Here is an 18441-nt window from a genome sequence, read left to right as displayed (position 1 = left end):
TCCACAAGCAAATGCCAAGAGTGGAAGCACTCAAACTACACAGCTCATCCATGGAAGGATCTTCATGGTTCATTGTAGAAGACACTGAAAAGGTGGTAGATCATTGGAGAAAGGCTAGCTAGAACTCCCTTCTCCAGTGGGCCAGGACAACGTAACCCTACACAGCAGCCCCTCTAGTTCAGAGACCTCCTTCTGCAAGATCTCAAGGGAATGTCAGAAGTTCAAGTGATCTCGAGATGTCTGCGAATTAGCCCTTTTCTGCTAGAGAGCAGAGCATCATAAGCAAAGGGGAAAAAGGACGATCCCGCTAGGGAGGGCAGTCCTTCCAATTGTCCACCAGTGGGAGGATGCCTACAGAGCCAGTAGCAGAGGTGGTTGGCACACGGGGGCTGATTCTTGAACGGTCTCCGTACCTCGGGCATGTTATCGTGTCCCGTTCACACTATGTCTCCCTCCTTTGACTCAACAACCATTTCCATCGAGTTCCTACACGAAAGGATCCTTGAAGAAACAGGCCCTCGGCTTTAGCCCAGACCATGCTGGAGAAGGGGGCTCTCCAGGCTTCTATAGTCGACTCTTGTAGAGAAGGCATCTGGAGGCTGGAGACCAGTCATCGACCTCTCCTCCCTGAATGAGTTTGTTCAACAAACCCCATTCAGGATAGAGACAGCAGTCATGATCAGACAGGCAGTCAGCACATCGGTGGCTCCGTCTAATAGGACACCTGTCCTTCCTGGAGTGCCTGGTGACCAACGAAAGGCTACACATACGTTCTCTTTAGTGGCAGCTGAAGTCCTGCTGTCCTCAGCACAAGGACCCACTGGACCTTCAGGTCCAGAAGGGCCTGAGCAAAAGAGAGACCTGAGGTGGTGGATATCAGATGCTAATCTACTCAAAGATGCAGATCTTTCTCCCCCCCCCAATTGATGCTCTTTACAGATGCATCTAAAGAAGGGTCGGAGGCTCACATGTTGCATCACATAGCCTCCGGACTCTGGTCTGAGTACGAGCGACATTGCCACGTAAACCTCCGGACATGAAGGCAGCCTTTCTGGCCTTCCAGCAGTTCCAACAGCTCCTTTCAGGACACTCCGTGAGCGACAACACGACAGTAGTGGCGTATGTAAACAAACAAGGAGGTACCTTTTCACAGCACCTATGCCATCTAACTGTGGAAATGCTAAGATGGACAGAAGGCAACTCAATGACCCTATTGGTCCCTTCATCCCAGGCAAGAGAAATGTTCTTGTGGACAATCTGAGCAATGCAATTCAGTTAGTTGGCTCCGAGTGGTCTTTGAATTCTCAGGTAGCCAACAGAGTCCTTTCTTGGTGGGGTTTGCCAACAGTAGACCTGTTTGCAACATCTCTGAACAAGAAGCTTCTGATGTACTGTTCGCCAGTACCAGATCCCCCAAACACTTAGGCAAGATGCTTTCTAACAACATTGGGACAACATACTGTAGATGTCTACAAATTGCCCCCCTTTTGCCTAGTAAAATGATTACTAAACAAGGTAAGGGCATACAAAAACCTGTTGGTGACCCTCACAGCTCCGATGTGGCACCATGCAGAATGGTTTCCGGACCTTTTAGATCTGCTTACATAGGTGCCGAGGGAGCTCCCTCCATGTCACAATCTACTCAGACAACCACACGTAAAGATTTACCACAAAGTGGTTGAATTCCTATGACTTCATGCCAGGAGGTTACACTGCATCTCCTTTAAAAGAGAAGTTTTTGACAACCTATAGCGAAAAGGGTATCCGGTTACCTTCGGGAATCTTCAGCTGCAGTCTACTATAAAGGCAAAGAGGACAGTCTTCTTTGGTTGGTGTCGTGGAAGGAGTATCGCTCCTCTTGATGCCACTATCCCAGTGATAGCGGAGTTTCCCTTATACCTCGGAGAGGAAAAACTCATCTCAGCAGTGAAAGGCTACTGCTCAGCCTTGACCTTCGCCTCTTATACGGAGTCTTGAATGTCCTCAGCCGGAACTTACACCATTTCCATGAAACGTAGTTCATATACTGCGATCCCAGAAAGGAGCACCTTACAAGCCACTGAGTCAGGTATCAGATCTTAACCTAACACTTAAAACGGTCTTCCTGCTCACCTAGCCTCGGCCAAGAGAGTCGGTGAATTGCATGATCTTTCTTATGTCGTCTCCGATTCAAGGGGATGGAGATAGGTAATGCAGGGCTTTGTCATTGAGCTTGTAGCAAAGACAAAAAATCCAGCAGTGGCGGATCTTAGATTCGGGCCCTTCTGGATTGAGTGTCTCCGTAATGTAACCGATGACCCAGATGAACTGCCACTATGCCCAGTAAGGCCACGAGGTGTTAATTCAAATGAACTACAGGAGCTCATCCCTGAGTAAACAGAATGTTTGTCAGCAAAGGGAAGGTTAACGTTAGTCACAAAGAATACGATCTCGGCGTGGATTCACAAGGTCATAGATTGAGCCTTTAATCTTTACTCCTCCGCAATCGGTGAAACCAAGTGCTCACGATATTAAGGGCATAACTACGTCCTTGGCATTAAAGAAAAACTACTCTTTGGCGCATGTTCAACAAGCGGGCGTGTGGAAGTGTCAGACACACTTCACCTCCTGTTAACTGCAAGACGTAACTCACAGGAACACGGAGACGTTCTCCATCCTTCCTGTAGTGGCCGCACATCAAGTGGTTTAAACACCTCAAGGTCCTTGATTGGACAAGGAGCAGATGGTCGAGGGCAGACGTTACCCGGGATTAAGTCTGGGATGAGTGATAAAGAGTGACTGGGATCTACTTTCTTTCATCTTCCTCTCTTTTGGGGCACAGCACCTACGGTACGCTGCAAGCTGGCCTCCGCTGTCTGCATGTAATAACTATTTCCATGGTGTAATCTTATATATGTTCATAGATTTATGTCCCCATTTCCCCTAGTGAGGTGGGAAATGGCAATGTCCATTGGTTTGTTTAAGGAAGTCCTAGGACTCCAAGAATTCTTACCTGGAGGAGTCACATGGGTTGCTCTGGCCACTAATTCCTGCACATGCACTGAAGTTTAGCGAGGTGTCAGGGTGGGTTCACTATAAGCTCGCACATAGCATGGAGGAACACCACGGGTCAAAAACTAGCCTGTTAGTTGGGACTTCCACTCATCTTAGAGTGAGTCTTCCCTATAAAGCGTGAAAGAGTTTGTACTTTGTGATGGAACAAATGACAAATTTGAGAGTAATTTGTATTTTTCCTAACGATACAAACCTTGACCTCTTTATACAAATTTGTCCTGCCCGCACCTTTACCCCTGCAAATCATGCCTGCAATAAAAAGTGACGATAGAACTGGTGCGAGTGTGAAAGGGGTGGCTGGTACAGTACTACCCCTCCTCGCTAATTTGCGGTGGGTAGTTATACCTCGCTAAAATTTTTCTAATGGCTAGTCTTCCAGCTTGCCGAAAGTATATTCCTTATAAAGAGCTCCAGGTTTGTATTGTTAGGAAAATACAAATTATTTTCAAATTTGTCACCTCAGGTTTCCTTACCATTGTTAGATGATTAAATAACTTCTATTTTGTACTCTGCTTAGCCTTCCTATAGCGTTTGTCCTACTACTTTCATATCTACCATTCCTCATTCCTTCTCATTTCATGTCCAACCACAAGTTGTCAGTCATAGTATTTATTATTAGTAAATAGGATATTAATGATTGTTTTTGGACAACTGCTTCCGGCAGGATAGAAGTTCAAAGAATAAAGCATTCAAAATACAAATTCACTTGATTGAGGGTCATATTTATTTCTGGTAAAGCTCATGAATACATTTTTCTCTGTAGGGTCTGAAGATTATTAAACAATGAGAAAATCATATATTACAGACATATGCATGTATGCCTGATACTAAATACTTATACCTACTGACCTTTTGAAAAACTAAATACTTATACCTACTGACCTATTGAAAGTAATTTTCAGTTATATGGCATATAAAATGATTGTTACCCAAACATATACTGTACAGGGTTCTTCAAGGCATGTATAGAAGCAGTTAATCATGAAATTTATGTATTTTTGTGAAATGTTTGGTTTAATCTTTGGAATATATCACAAATTAAATTTAGTAAAAGGCAAGTGTTGATAAAAATGTAGTTTTAAAAGTGGGTCCTCTATAAATGCTCATGGCTGGTGAAACCAACCCCCCCCCCCTTTTTTTTTTAACTGTCAAATACATACCTTATATGTTTGGCAAAATTGTAAGATCATTAGATGGATTGGGACGCAAGAACTCTTTCAAAGTAGGTTTTTAAATATGGACTTTAGACTAGTTTGGATTTCATGTAGCCTTTGGATTTTACTTCTGCTTGATAGCTCCTTGATGGTAAGGATGTATTTAATTTTGATATAATTCCCTTGATTGGAATCCACTGTCGACTTATTGATTGGTGCCTGTAAAGTGATTTGCATATGTGGTCGTTAAATTACTTCAAATATTTAGTATACAGTAATGCATAATTTTTTTAGATGTTTATATTTGGTAGTTGTTAATTATGGTACTTTATATGAAAAATGATCATAAAAACAAAATTATGAAATATTTTGCAACAATAGAAAGACTGATAAAGCCTTAAAAAATCAGTGTCCTAAAAACCTATTGTTCATGAAGTTGGTACATATCATAGAATATTAATTACAAAAGATCGATACAAGGCAGTCGGAGATACATCTACTATGCTTTTATTAAAAAAATAATTGTTTAGCAAGTGGTTGGCCAGCAAAAATGAAAGTTTTACCTCTAAATGAAGTAATGGACCTCATTAAAGTAGATCAAACTCACTTCAGGATTATGGTATTTCTTCATTTGAAAAATAATGCCACTGAAATAGACATATGCCCAATGTACAAATCGGTCACATCCACTTGACCCATGGATGAATACAGTATAATATACAACAGTTTCAATGTATTGTGCATAACTATTTAACAGAGAAGCATGTTCTGTGACAGTCCTATCTGAAAACAACACAAAATGCAGTGTTCATATAACTATTATTCATTAGATAAGACAGTACAGTATTTGTATGATAAGAATTTCAATTCACTGGTTGGTTAGATCAATTAGAAATGATACACAGTGACAAACTAATATATTATGGAGCTGTAACCTCCCACTTTTTTTACCAGGTGGACTTAGTCTTTGTCCAGCCTGGGAAGTAGGTTTAGAAATTTAAGCAGGATGCACTTAGAGAGTAGAGGTTCTCTTGTGTAAACATTTGAATTTGATGTATAATAATTAATTATAACAATGATCATGAGTTAAAAGTTTTGTTAAAGACAAATTGATGAGAAAGTGAGAAGTAATTACATATTGAAAATGCATAAAATCTATGATGGGCTTAAGTAACTACAAATCTTATTGAAAATGCCAATCTATGACTGGCATTCATCAAATTAAAATGCAGTGAAGGTTGATTACCATCTGATTTCCATCAACAGCTTGATATTTTATGGTCATGATGGTGCTCTGATCACTTGCTCTTGTAAAAATAAAATGGTATACTTGCTTATTCTTGGCTTTCATATTTATTTTTAAAGTCTGCTTACTCAGGGGCAGGATTAACATGCAATTCTCTTTCCACGCACTGTAACAAAGTTCCATCAAAATCTCCTCAAAAGCTGGGTTGCAGACTGCTTGACTTAATGCCCATTGATTCTGGAATGACAAACTAGTGTTCAAGTTTTACTAATTATTTGTGGTCAATTTATAATTTATGATGTCAAAATATTATCATAGATTACAGTTTTAGCTAATGAAATACATCAGATACCAAGTTACTTTCGTTAATCTTTAGACCGATACAACACATTTATGGATGGGTAAATTTCCTAAAATGCTGATCAGGGAATGAGAAGTAATAAGATCCCATAGGCTGGATGCATCCTCTGTTGGTGCCATAACCCTTCAGTAACAGAAGGATGTCCTTGTAAATGGAAATGCCAGACCCAGTCCTAATCATTATCTCAAAACAGAGCATTTGAAGCCTCACACAGAGGCTAAGACAGCTTGTATTATCTGCAACCAAATGCCTGGTATATTGGTGATATGTCTCAAGGTGTTTTGCACTGATTTGACGATATGGGCTAAAATGACATCATCATCAGCATATTGCATGTCACTCAATGGTGTGTAGATGATTTTATACGGGCTTGTAAGTCTGATTAATTCCTACATGAATGTAAACCATCATTCTTTTGCCTGGAATAGGCGTTAAACTTTTAGTAAGGTGGATGTACAAGAGATACTAGTACGGGGATGTTAAGGCCCAGCCACCTGTCTGTCTGCTGAGTTTCCACATTTGATTTCAGCCACAAGCTGTACAGTCATACTTCTAGTGGCCTCTTCTGGTTGTTAATATTCTGCATTTTCTTTTAGAAATGAAAAAATGTGCAGGCATATCGTTATGTTCAACGGATATATTAATGGCAGAAGAAAATATGCAGTTCTTTTCTGGATAAACTATAACTGTGTTTTCTGTGGAAAATTGTCATTATCCACATTGATTTTCCTTCTTGTTGGGCGGTAAGTCTGTTGCTGTTATCCCTCACTAGTGTGTCCTTATGACGATGCCGATGACAATGAAGACCCAAGGAATTTGGTATTCTTAAAACATCACTAGGGATCATTCAGGAAAGGAGGTTTTGCTGCCACCGAGAGGTTAAGGGGAGGGGCGTCACCCTTTTTGCTACTCCTCCAGTGTCTTCCCGACACCTGGGGAGGAGGTAGAGGACGTATCATCTGGTAGTGTTCTCTGCGGCACTGAAGCATTCCATGACTTCTTTCCCTACAGCAGCGTGGTCATTCACTTGCGCAACCCTGTAAAAGGGAAACTTCAAGTTCCTCTTCCTCTGTCCCATCTCCATTAGATTTTAGACGCTGCTGCTTATAGAAAAACCAGAAGTCGAAGGGCTCAAACAATCTAATCTTCCCCCTAAGTTTGCAGGGGAAGGACAATGCTGTAACAAGAACTAACTCACTCTGGGGAGGTGAGAGGTGTCTTGGTAGAAAGTATAGGTGTTCATTCATCAGTTACCTGTGACAGGATGAAGGGCGCTGACTTTCTTCTCCCTCTTTTACAGGAGAGAGGGGTGGTTTTGGCATGCGCTATACTTGCGGTTTTTTTCACGCCAGTGTGTGCCCACGTCTGAACCTGCAAACACTGTTACTTCTGGCCAAAAAAAAAGTCGTTGAAGTCCAGGAAGACCTATCAGCTGGAGTCTAGTGTAACTCTGACTGATCTTTCACCACATGTGCGAGGGAGGGACGGTGCAGAACAAGAACGTACTTGTCCAAGACGTTCAAAGAATACCTCAGGATCTCCCCCAAAGAAGACTTTAGTTCCAAAGAGATAGAAGTTCACTCGTGGTGGAAGAAATCTTCCCTCACCTCATTTGAGCATGAAGATGAATCCATGTCTCATTCTGATCGATCCCTTCGTCATCCATCTCCATATTATTGGTCTCTATACCATCATAAAAACTAAAAACTATGCGTTCAAAAACCACAAGATTGTTCTTCATGGGATCATAACTGTTGAGTCACCAGGGAATTAGACCACTTATCACCTGTTCCATCCCAGTGTTCCCAATTCATACAATGAGGTCTTACTACAAGCTGAGATCGGTCTACGGCACAAGATATTTCCAAGCGCCGAAACCTTTTAATGCGTTCACGCAATAGGGAATTGGAATAGGTGACTTTTCAAGACCACCCTCAAAACTCATACAAGCAGTGAGAAGCCACATCACATTTGCGCAATAGGCAGCAAGGTTTTTCTTCACCGAGTAACGGGTACCTGTGCGCCACCAAGTGCCACAGTCTCTTGATCGCTCTTCAAAGGCTAAAGTATCTAGTGCTTCATAAGCCTCTGAGGGTATGAGCTACAGTTCAGTCGCCGAAAGGTAGTCTGATCCTTGATCTGTCATCCCTTCATCCTCTTCAGGTTATTGCCTCAGTTCTGTGACCACTCTCAGGACAAGGAAGATTCTACCAAGGTACTTGAGGTGGGGAGAATGTCCTGGAACATCATTGACCCAACAGCACCTAATTCCTGTTCAGTACTGGCAGGAGCCTGCGTCCACCTTCGTTGGATCCTTGCATCTGTGAGTACAGTGATTTCTGGATCCCTAGAGCCCTGCTAAAGCAGATTGAACAATATCCTGCCACCTGCGCTCCCTCAACAACAAAGATTCTGCTGGCCAGAGAATGCAGATCTATCTTCTCGGCCCATTGGTCCAACAAAGGGGCCACTCAGACACAAGTTAGGTACAGTTGATTAATTTGCCAAAACCCAGAATTTGGCAAATCTCTAGATACAGAAGGGCCCTTAACAACTTGATCCTTTCTGGTGTAAAGGCTGTGACCTTCAGGCTAGCAGGTCCCAACCTTTTTAGCAGGTGCCCCCAATCATGCTGCTTCAGCCATAACGGCAACCCTACTGGTTTCATGTAGTGTTTATGATTATATAATGGTTGTTTTGCATGTTACTGTACCTGTGGTATGTTACTGACTGTAAGCTAAAAAAGAAGATAAAATGAACATGATTAAATTAAAGTAATGCACTTAATTATTTTCATCAGAAAACTTGTTAAATTTCATAAAGGCAAACTAAATATAAAACTGTTTCTTATCAACCGATATTAATGGGAGTCTTGGGGCTGGATTTCACTGGTAACCGGAAATTCAAATTTTTTGCTGTGAGACTTGCGAGTGGTTGGCATCCCCCGGGATTGGGGAAGGGTGTTCTATGCCCACCAGTTGGCCAACTGGGTTCTGAAGAGGAAGGATGCAGTCACCTCTCGTTTTGCTAGATGAGGTGTTATCCTTGAGGAATGCCTCAGTGTGGGAGACGGCAGCCCATTTCCTGGAGAAGGACGTGGAGGTAATGCTTAAGAAGTGGAAGGCAAATCATGACTCCCTTATCCATCGTGCAATTACCTTTAAGACATCAACAGCGAGTTCTTCAAACTCCATCACACCTTTGAGATTAGCACTGAAGACGACTCTGGCAAACATCAAAGCCCGATCTGCACAATCAGCCTTTTCCTCCATGAAAAAGTTATGAATGACACTCCAACCTTTTGCCCCCAGTCTGCAGCAATTAGGGGGGGGGATGCCTGTTAAGCCAGTGGGCAAGATTGGGTGGAGATCTTGGTGGTGGAATTCATACGAGATGCATACTGCCTACCAACTCTTGCCTTCTCACTTGTACATGGTTAATGTTCCAGACCTACCCTCTGAAATCACAGAAAGCAATGGCCCTACCAGCAGAGGTGAAATCAATGCCTTATTGTGGGATGAGCAGTAAGGGAGTACTGTATGTATTTGATGGTTTCATTTACAGTACTACATACAAGTTGCCCCCATCTGCATTGCTTTCTTTTTAAATTTCCTTGGTCATTTTATATCACTTAATAAACTAGCTAATATTAATAAGCAAATATTCTTATATCTGGTAACTGAAAAAGTTGTAAACGTGATTTCACATGGGGAATTTACCATTTAAATTTATTGAAATATTTCGTTAACCTTGAATAAGTTAGTCTCGTTATAATATACGCTATTGCCAGGTTTACATTTATATTCTAATGTTTTATTTTTGTTACAGTGTTGTGCCCATCATGAGTTTATGATGATGCAGGACCACCCAAGTACAAGTTTGGTGGTCTAGCATCTTTGGGGGTCTAATGGAGCAGCCAAACATCATTTGAAACATTCTGCACACTGGCATTGGAGTAAGAACTGTAACCTGTGTCGTCATGAAAGCTAAATGAACTTGAATAATGTAATTTAATTTTAAAGTTGCTACTTATTACAATGGGGGAAAAACGTGTAGAATTCTATAGCAGCTAGTCGTGTGTGCCAATGGCCAATGGATGATCATCATGTATAAAAAAAATTAAGAAAACTTAAATAACCAATGACTGCATTAAACTAACAACATAAAATACTTTAATTTTAAGTATAACAAAATTACTCCACTAGTCACAAATATTTACCAGAATGTTGCAAAAATGATTGTAAGTTTCCTCTCTTCGGTTTAGTTTCTTTCCTCACACAACATCTGTACCTAAATCTCAAGTTTGTGCATATTTTTTTATTGGAGGTGTCACATATTGTAATATATGATTTATTGGAATGTAGTATTGACATGTAGAATAAGAATTTATTGACATTTAAAAACCAAAGATTTTTTTTTAAAACTTCAGTTATAAGAATTTTAGGCATTAATGGAATTCTTGAAAGCATTTGTTTTAACAGAAAATTTAAAGAAGAAAGCATACTACAGTTTCATATATTCACCTTATTCGTATAAAGAATACTAGTGTTCATATAAAATACCCTCCAGAATTTTAAGGTACTGTATAGCTATTTGAACCTCAGTGTTCAATAATAAAAGTTTGCAATGCTTAAAATGCAAAAATAAGCTGATGGTTGTATATCACTATTTACTGAAGCCCAAGTGCAATTGCTGTAGTGTGTATGTGCATGTGTTATGTATGAAGCTTAAGTTCATGTACAAGGTACATTTTTAAATAAGTAGCCTACCATCCTTCTACTGTGTAGGCCTTCTAAACAAATACTAATTTCCCACTGAAATATGCATTATCTATCATGATTGGACAAATTCCATTTGCCATGCCCTGTTTTATTCCACATTTCTCTGGTCTTTGTGTTTCCAAATTTTGAGAATCGAGATGAAAAAAAAATAAGTAAGATAGTGTGTGCATGTGTGTGTGTGAATGAGATGTAAATGCACTATGTATTTCTGAAAAATCATTCAATCTACGGATACCTAATTTTGATTGATATATTATTTTGATCATAAACAGATACCAGAATTGCTTCAGCACACTTTCTGAATATAAACCTTAATATGGGAGGGCCTTTCATGTGATTACACACATTGCCTTTTTTTATTGCAAATGTTTGATGCATGAACTGCCTTTATATCAATTCAGACAACAATAATAGATTTTAAATAAATCTTATATTCTTAAGTATTTCAGTGTTATTAAGGACGTACATGATCACTGCCATATATTCTAAATAAGGAAAGTGTAATGAAGAGGAATAGAACTGGGCAGTGTAAACTATACCTAACTACAATATACAGCTTCATCTCCATCAGTCTAAGATATAAATTTCCTTCTATATATATATTTATAAGGAATCTGGGCAATTTTGACCAGTTAGTGGTGTATATGATTACTCAATGTGCTTTGTAACACTGTGCTTAGTAATGGTACAGTATATACATAGCAATTCATTTACCTACCTTAGCTATTGATTTAAAAAACTTATTTGTCCAAATATCATGTATTTTTCATTCATCACTTTGAAAATTTTAAATTGTAGATTTCCAGAGTAATGATAAAATGTGTTATTGTAATAGTTAAGTTACAATCACCGAGTAGATGTTGGCTTGTTATTAATGGATTTTATTCATATATTTCAACTTTTTATCTGTGATGCCTTTTTCTGCATTGTATATTATTTTTTCTTTACAGTTTTGTCACAAACCTATTTATAAATAAATTCTTTGTTCCTGAAAATTTATTAGTTTTCCTCAACTAAATGTGGATTTTAATGTACTGAAGATATTATGATTTGTTTTTGTCAAAGATGCTAATGTCAATTATGTTCTTTGTGCCCGTTTCTGTTGCAGAAGCTTGTAAATGTGTGTTATGTCGAATTGGGTCCCCTATATTTTGTTCTCCAAAATACAATTGCAGTATTACAAAAAGTAACCTATATGACATAAATGCAAAAAGAATATTTATTACTTCGCAGAATAATTAAATAGAATTAGACTTTTTCTGATAATCAAACTTGTTAAAGCACAAAATACTGAAATCTATTAAACCTCAAAATATCACATTTTTAAAATAACATGTATTTTTCTTAACTATTGGCTTCAAACACGAGTCTTTTATAATAGGTGTATGATTTCAGCGTAGGCGGTAGTAGTTACTGGCGGGAGGGACAGCCACGCCCAGCTCTGCACTCACTTTTGACCAGACCTGCAGGACAATGGAGGCAATTAGTGTAACTTAAAGGACACAAGCTTATATAGTTAGGAAAGAAAATTTTAAAATCTTTGATTTGATCCTATATAAATACAATCAAACAACCTTGAATAGGTTGTACCCTTAGAAGGTAGGGGGAGCAAGTCCCTATGAACCAAACAAGCTGGTTTAGCTTTCCAAGGAAATGTCAGAGCACCTGGTCCTAAATAGAAGTAGAGATGGTGACTCCTTCAACCTCGTGAAGACCTGAGCACAAAGATGTCACAAGTGTTAGGCCTGGTTAGAACCCATTTTCATGTGATGTACTGTATATGTTGTCTGAATGTGTAGTTGTTGTTTTGAGAAATGAGTTTGCATACATTCTATCCATCCTAAAACTTGTATGGGAGGATGAAAGGTACTACTATACTTAACCAAACTTGTTTGGAAAGACTTGTTCACTGGTCATGTGTACAATCTGCTTTGCCAACTTGCACATGGTCTGTGAAACAGTCCCCCCTTGTTTGTTGACATATCCCATGACTGTAGTGTTGTAGCTCATCAATGCTATCAACTGTTAGAATTCTAGCTTGCAGTGCTAGGAAGGCTTTTTGCATTTCTAACCAATTAATAAGTATGTGCTTTTCTTATGTGGACCACACCCCTAAGGCAGCTTTTGTGTCTATCAACATGCTCAAGTACTTCATTCTCTGCTTAGGCATGAGAGCTGACTCTTCCCAACTGATCATGACAAAAGGGAAGAGGTCTCTCTCGATCTTAGGGCAACTGCCTCCTGTAGGAGTTCAGGATCAGGCAACCCTCAAGATCCCTAAAGGGCAAATCCCATTAAAGCAGACACAAGCTGAGACCAGCATGAACACTACTGTGAACATTTGGGGAGCAGTAGACAGTACAAGAAACAGGGCTTTGAACTAGTACACTACTGACCTGAAGACAAAGTGAGGCAAATTCTGTAGAACTGATGTATGGGTATCTGGAAGAAGGCATCCTTCAGGTCCACCAAGAGCATGAAGTCTTCCACTATGATGTCTCCATCATGAACAGGGTCTTGAGAATAAACTTGTTAGGCTGAGAAGAGTTGTTCAAAATCACAGGCATCCAACCCACTCGTGGCAGATGGAGGTGGTAACTGCCAGCTTCATTCTCCTTTTCCTACCTTACGTCTACCACCCTTCCTAAACTGGCCAGGCTGGGCATGAAATGGTGGATTGTTGTCCAAATGTTTCTTCGTAGAAGTAGCTGGAGGTACTGATTTGGGTCTGAAGGTAGTTGGAGCTTTCTTCCAAAGCTGATCTCAATGGCATGGCAGGAACTGAATGTCTCACTGCAACTGCCTTTAAAGGTCTTGACCCTTTAAGGGGGACTGAATGATGGACAAGGAGTCATGGCTCGCAGTCTTCCACGTCCATCGTAGCCTCTACGTCTTTCTGTGGTAAGGGCTCGTGGCATACAACGCTGGGGTATTCATGAGGGCCAATGGCGGGGTCTGCCCAACATACCTGAGTAGCATGAGATGATTGCATCCCTAATTTTAAGGAAACAGTTGGCCCACTGATTTGCTGACTTGTGTACCATGAAGGCTAGGAATACATGCTGCACTGTACTCTTAATTGACTGAGAGTCCGAAGCGAATTCTTAGGTCCAAAGATCTACGAGTTCACTCTGTCCAAAGGGCCGCGAAAATTACCAACCTTGGCAAGGACAGTCTCAGATCCTTGAGAGGTGCCAAAACGCCGATCAATGACCGCCTCTATTAGACAGGAGTCGAGCACTGTTGGGATGATGAATCCCCTGGATTCCTCCTCCTTTGAAGGGGGGAGATCTCGACATGCCACTCCAAAATTGGACACAAGCGATCTGTAGTAAACCGTATCTGTGGCAATAACCCCGAGGTTTTGTCTTGTCAAGTCCGCATGCACAACAGAAGGAGTTAGTTTCAGCTTTTTATGGCTATTGTTTGTAAATGTAAGCAGTGTGTTAGCGAAAGCCTGCAGTTGTGTAAACCTTGTCAGGGAAGAGAATTTCCCATGAAACGTAGTCTCACGTGTAAGGGTTTGTTGACCCAGAACATAAAGAACACAAACACTAGGCAGGTTTGTTCAGGTTTGCCAGCAAATTCTACCAAGCGTTGGCGAGTATCGGTGAGCGCTGGCAAGCGTCAGCAAATGCTATCGAGGACAGAATTGAATCTTACCTGTAAGGATAGATACTGGTAATGTGAGTTAGTGCGCACTACTGAAGTAGCGTTCACTTGTGGCAATAGTAAGCTGAAGTCCCGTGGGCCACCGAAGTGGCGTGAACTAGAGGAAACAGTAAACTGAAGCTTTGCGATGTAACACTCCCTTGCGAGTAGGGTCTTGGAAACCTGCGCACTGTTGAATAGGGTCTCGCAAACTAGCAATGGGTACTAAGGCGAGCAAGCCGGGTTGCTTACACACCTTCATCAGGCAGAAGAGCTCCGCCATCCACCTCACTAGAGCTCAGTTGATGAGTGTGCAACACTGCACAATATTCTCTGCAAAACTAAGGTCTTTGCAAAATACTCATGCTCAGTGAGTAGCCTTATGTCATAACCTCCGAAGGGAATGAAAAAGATTATTCTGGCCTTGAAGACCAGCCATTTCTCCCTAATAAGAGATTGAAATATGAGGCACAGGTCACGAAGAGCTTAACCTCACACAGCTCCATGAGCTCTGTTGTGCCCCAAGAAGCACGATGTAAGAAATAACCCTGAAGAGCTATAGCCTAAAAGTAGTTTCTCCCTGGAAACCCAGGAGACACAGGTCCCGAAGGACCTGGCCTCAAAGAACTCTTAAGAGCTTTGTTGTGCTAAAAAGGCACAATATTGGCAATAACCCCAAAGAGTTAAAGCCTTCGCGACTTGTCGATGGGAGAGGTGGTAACCACAAGCGGTTGGCAGTCGTCACTATCTGGGGCAAAGACCCAAAAGGGAAGTTGCAACGAGCGACTTTTTGTACACTGGGGGTATGGCGGCGATGAGCAGAAACTGCAAGCAGTCACCAAGCTTCAAAGGGCTTTGCTCCGAAAAGCAAGGGCGGGGCATGGACAAATCCAATTCCTGTTGGAGGAATCCCCTGAAGGAGGAAAACCACCCAGGTGAAGGCAGTCTTTCGCACGGACGGGAAAGGTGACCAACCCGTTGCCGCTCTCAGCAATTCTCCCCGCAAGCGAGAAGATTGCTGGACAGGGCTTGTGGAGGGGATTATTCCTTCGTAAGGGATGATTGCCCAATGTGGAGAACGATTCTCCCTCAATAGGTAGTTACACAACACCTGGCGGAGGATGCCTTTCCCTCGTAAGGGATAGTATCCAACACCTGGAGGCAGAACTCTGGGCAATGCTCTCTGCTTCCAGTCAACAAATTTTGTCCAAGTTGAAGGGTGGCATTGAGCGTTGCTTGTGAAACTTAACCGAAGCTTGTTTCTAGGTCTACCCCAAAGGGGTTACCCGATATGTCACTCCGAGGAGTCCTTGTCAGCAACTGCTCATGCCTGCTCGGCAAAGCAGAGCAAACGTCGGGGCGAGCCGAATCCAAGGCCGAAACAGGTGAGTGGGTGCAAGACTCTTAGGTCGAAGACCTTCACCGCCTCGGGAGGGAAAGACAACCCCTAGGGAGCATGTCTGCTCCCTTCGCGTACCCAACCGTAAGACCTTTAGCTACCTTGCCTTGCACGGGGAACCTGTGAGCCCCATTGAAGGTAGCTCTAAAAAAAAAAAGGACTTCTTAACTTAAGGCCAGTTGCTTTTAATCGTAAACCAGTTAAAAGGTTTTGATAGGAGAAAAAGACTAATTCTTTACTCTACCGAGCCAAAATAAAAAGTAGTGGTGTTCACTAGTGCTGGTGTGAGCGGGGTGGTGGATTACCCCCGCCACCTTCCCTTCCACTAACTAGCGGAGGGTCATTACACCCCGCAAAACTTGAACGGCTGGTTTCAGCTATTGCCGAAATAATACTCCTATGTAAAGAGCATAAGGTTATGTGTATAGTGCCGGAACAAACTTGTTTTATGTCATAAACGTAAAGGTACTTCAAGAGGGATTAAGAGAAACGTCCTCTTTTTCTTTTCTCAATGTCACAAATTTTAAGTAATTTGTATTTTTCCTAACATACTTACCTCGAACTACTTTCTTAGGAGTACCTGGAAATCTCCTCTCATCCGACCAGTTTTGTGTAGTTTACCCTACTTCCGTTTTCTGTGAAGGCTAACCTCAGGCGGAAGGATACGTGCCCTGAGGCTAGTCTCGGGTCAGGGAGCGTGCTAGCTTGGGTCTCGACCCTCAGTAAGTTCTTGGTTGTTTAATTACTTAAAGGGTCAGGAAGACACTCGGGGACGGAAGAGCGGGCCATTACCCGAAAATAGTTCAAGGTAAGTATGTTAGGAAAAATACAAATTACTTAAAATTTGTGATTTGTTCCAACACAGAAACTTACCTCGAACTACTTTCTTAGGAGACTTACACTTTAGGAGGTGGGAGTGTCCTTCTTGGCCCCTAGATCTAGCTAAGCAGGATGCAATGGAACCTAGATAGGGGGCTAGGTTCAGAGACGGTCAGAAAACGAAACGTAGGAGAAAACTACACAAAGAGCTCATGTTAGTGTCTAAGTAACTCACCTGTGCAAGAATTCCTCGGAGACGTGTCCTTTGATGATGATGTGACTTAAGGTCTTGTGCAGGCTCTACCTGAGTCTATCTCCAAGGGAAAGAGGGGGAAGGAAGAACAAGGGGGTTTTTAAGGAAACGAACCTGTGTCTCTTGGTCTTACTACCCACGATTGTACCTAGGGCTACACTGTTAAATCGCTAGGAGCGCGGAGATGACTGTTCCTATAGAGAACCCGTCTAGGGACTTTCTTGAGCATTCCTTCAGGTAGTGCGTTGTGAAGGTAAACTGGTTAGACCAGGTGCCTGCTCTTAGGATCTGCGCCACTGCCATGTTCCTTTCGAAAGCTAGGGAGGTACTTAGACCCCTAATGTCACGGGGCCTGGGTTTTCTCGGCAGGGGAACGTCCGCACTGCTATAGGCCCTGATAATCACCTGTCTTAGCCAGAAGGAGATAGTGTTCTTCGAAACCGGCTTTTTCACTGTACCTGTGGAGACAAAAAGGCTCTTGATACCAGGACGGAGATTAGAAGTCCTCTCCAGGTATTTCCTTATGGCTCTGACAGGACACAACCTCATGTCCTCCGGATTGCCCGAACGAGGAATTGCTGGTATTGAGAAGCCCTCAAACTTGGGATCCCAAACTGCTGGATTCTGGGTCTTAGCCACAAAAGTCGGGACGAACTTGAGGGAAATCTCACGCCAACCTTTCGCGTGTGAGACCTCGTAAGACAGCCCGTGAATCTCACCCACTCTCTTAGCTGATGCCAGTGCCAACAGGAAGACAGTCTTGAGGGTGAGGTCCCTGTCCACTATGTCTTTCAGGGGTTCGAACGGGGGTTCACTTAACATCTTCAGGACCCTCTCCACATCCCACTGCGGCACCCTGACGGCTTGAGGGGGACATGCTTGTTCAAACATCTTGATGAGCATCGAGATATGTCTCGAGGAACCCAGATCGATGCCCTTCAGTAGGAAGACTTGCTTGCCCTGAAGCTGCACGGACTCCTTTGATGGCCGGGATAGACATACCGACTACATCCCTGAGATGTACCAGGAAGTCTGCAATGTCCGGAATAGAGGCCCTCAACGGCTTGATGTTTCTGGAGGAGCACCACTTCGTAAAGGTGGTCCACTTAGCCTGGTACACCGCTGCCGATGAACGCCTCAGATATCACGACATCCTTTCGGCCGTTCTAGCTAAATAGCCTTCCTTCCTCAGGAGACGCTCGATAACCTCCACGCATGAAGGCGGAGGGATCGAGGATTGTCGTGGAACCTTTGGAAGTGGGGTTGCCGCAGCAGGTCTGGTCTGTCTGGAAGAGGCCACGGGGGAAGACACGCTAGTTGTTTTAGGTCGGCGAACCACTCTCTCTCCGGCCACCAGGGCGCTACCAAAGTCATCTTTAGGTTGTGGGCCGTTCTCACCCTGTTGAGCACCTGTCTGAGCAATGCGAAAGGGGGAAAGGCGTATACGTCCAGATTGTCCCACCGGTGTTGAAAGGCGTCCTCCAACGCCGCTTTTGGGTCTGGGACAGGAGAACAGAATACGGGGAGTTGTGCGTTCAGCCTTGTCGCAAAGAGATCCATCACTGGCGAACCCCATTTCTGGATGATGAGTTTGGCTACCTCTGAGTGCAGGGTCCACTCGGTTCCCACCGCTTGACCCATCCTGCTGAGCCCGTCGGCCAGGACGTTTCTTTTCCCTGGAATGAACCTCGCTGCGATCATGATCTTTTCTGTCGTGGCCCAA

At 42.5% G+C, this 18441-nt stretch overlaps 2 protein-coding genes across 6 annotated transcripts in view; one reads left to right on the top strand and one right to left on the bottom strand.

Annotated features, from left to right (window-relative positions):
* Positions 1-11591, top strand: part of LOC137634421 (serine-rich adhesin for platelets-like) — a 64779-nt gene extending 53188 nt beyond the window's left edge. The window contains 1 exon segment of the mRNA XM_068366816.1: positions 9644-11591. Within this exon segment, the coding sequence (XP_068222917.1) occupies positions 9644-9660 (17 nt within the window). The 3' untranslated portion in view covers positions 9661-11591.
* ZnT49B (Zinc transporter 49B) overlaps positions 1426-18441 on the bottom strand; it is a 97367-nt gene continuing 80351 nt past the window's right edge. For all 5 annotated transcript variants that reach the window (XR_011042509.1, XR_011042507.1, XR_011042508.1 and 2 more), the window contains exons 15-16: positions 3937-5691; positions 1426-3903 (exon numbers count right to left, since the gene is read on the bottom strand). The gene's annotated coding sequence lies outside the window, so the exon portion shown is untranslated. The remainder of the gene's footprint in view (positions 3904-3936; positions 5692-18441) is intronic.

The sequence above is a fragment of the Palaemon carinicauda genome, chromosome 44 (assembly GCF_036898095.1).
Source record: "Palaemon carinicauda isolate YSFRI2023 chromosome 44, ASM3689809v2, whole genome shotgun sequence".
In the NCBI taxonomy this organism is placed as follows: Eukaryota; Metazoa; Arthropoda; class Malacostraca; order Decapoda; family Palaemonidae; genus Palaemon; species Palaemon carinicauda.
The sequence above is the reverse complement of the archived record's forward strand: the minus strand, read 5'-3'. Positions and strand labels throughout refer to the sequence as shown.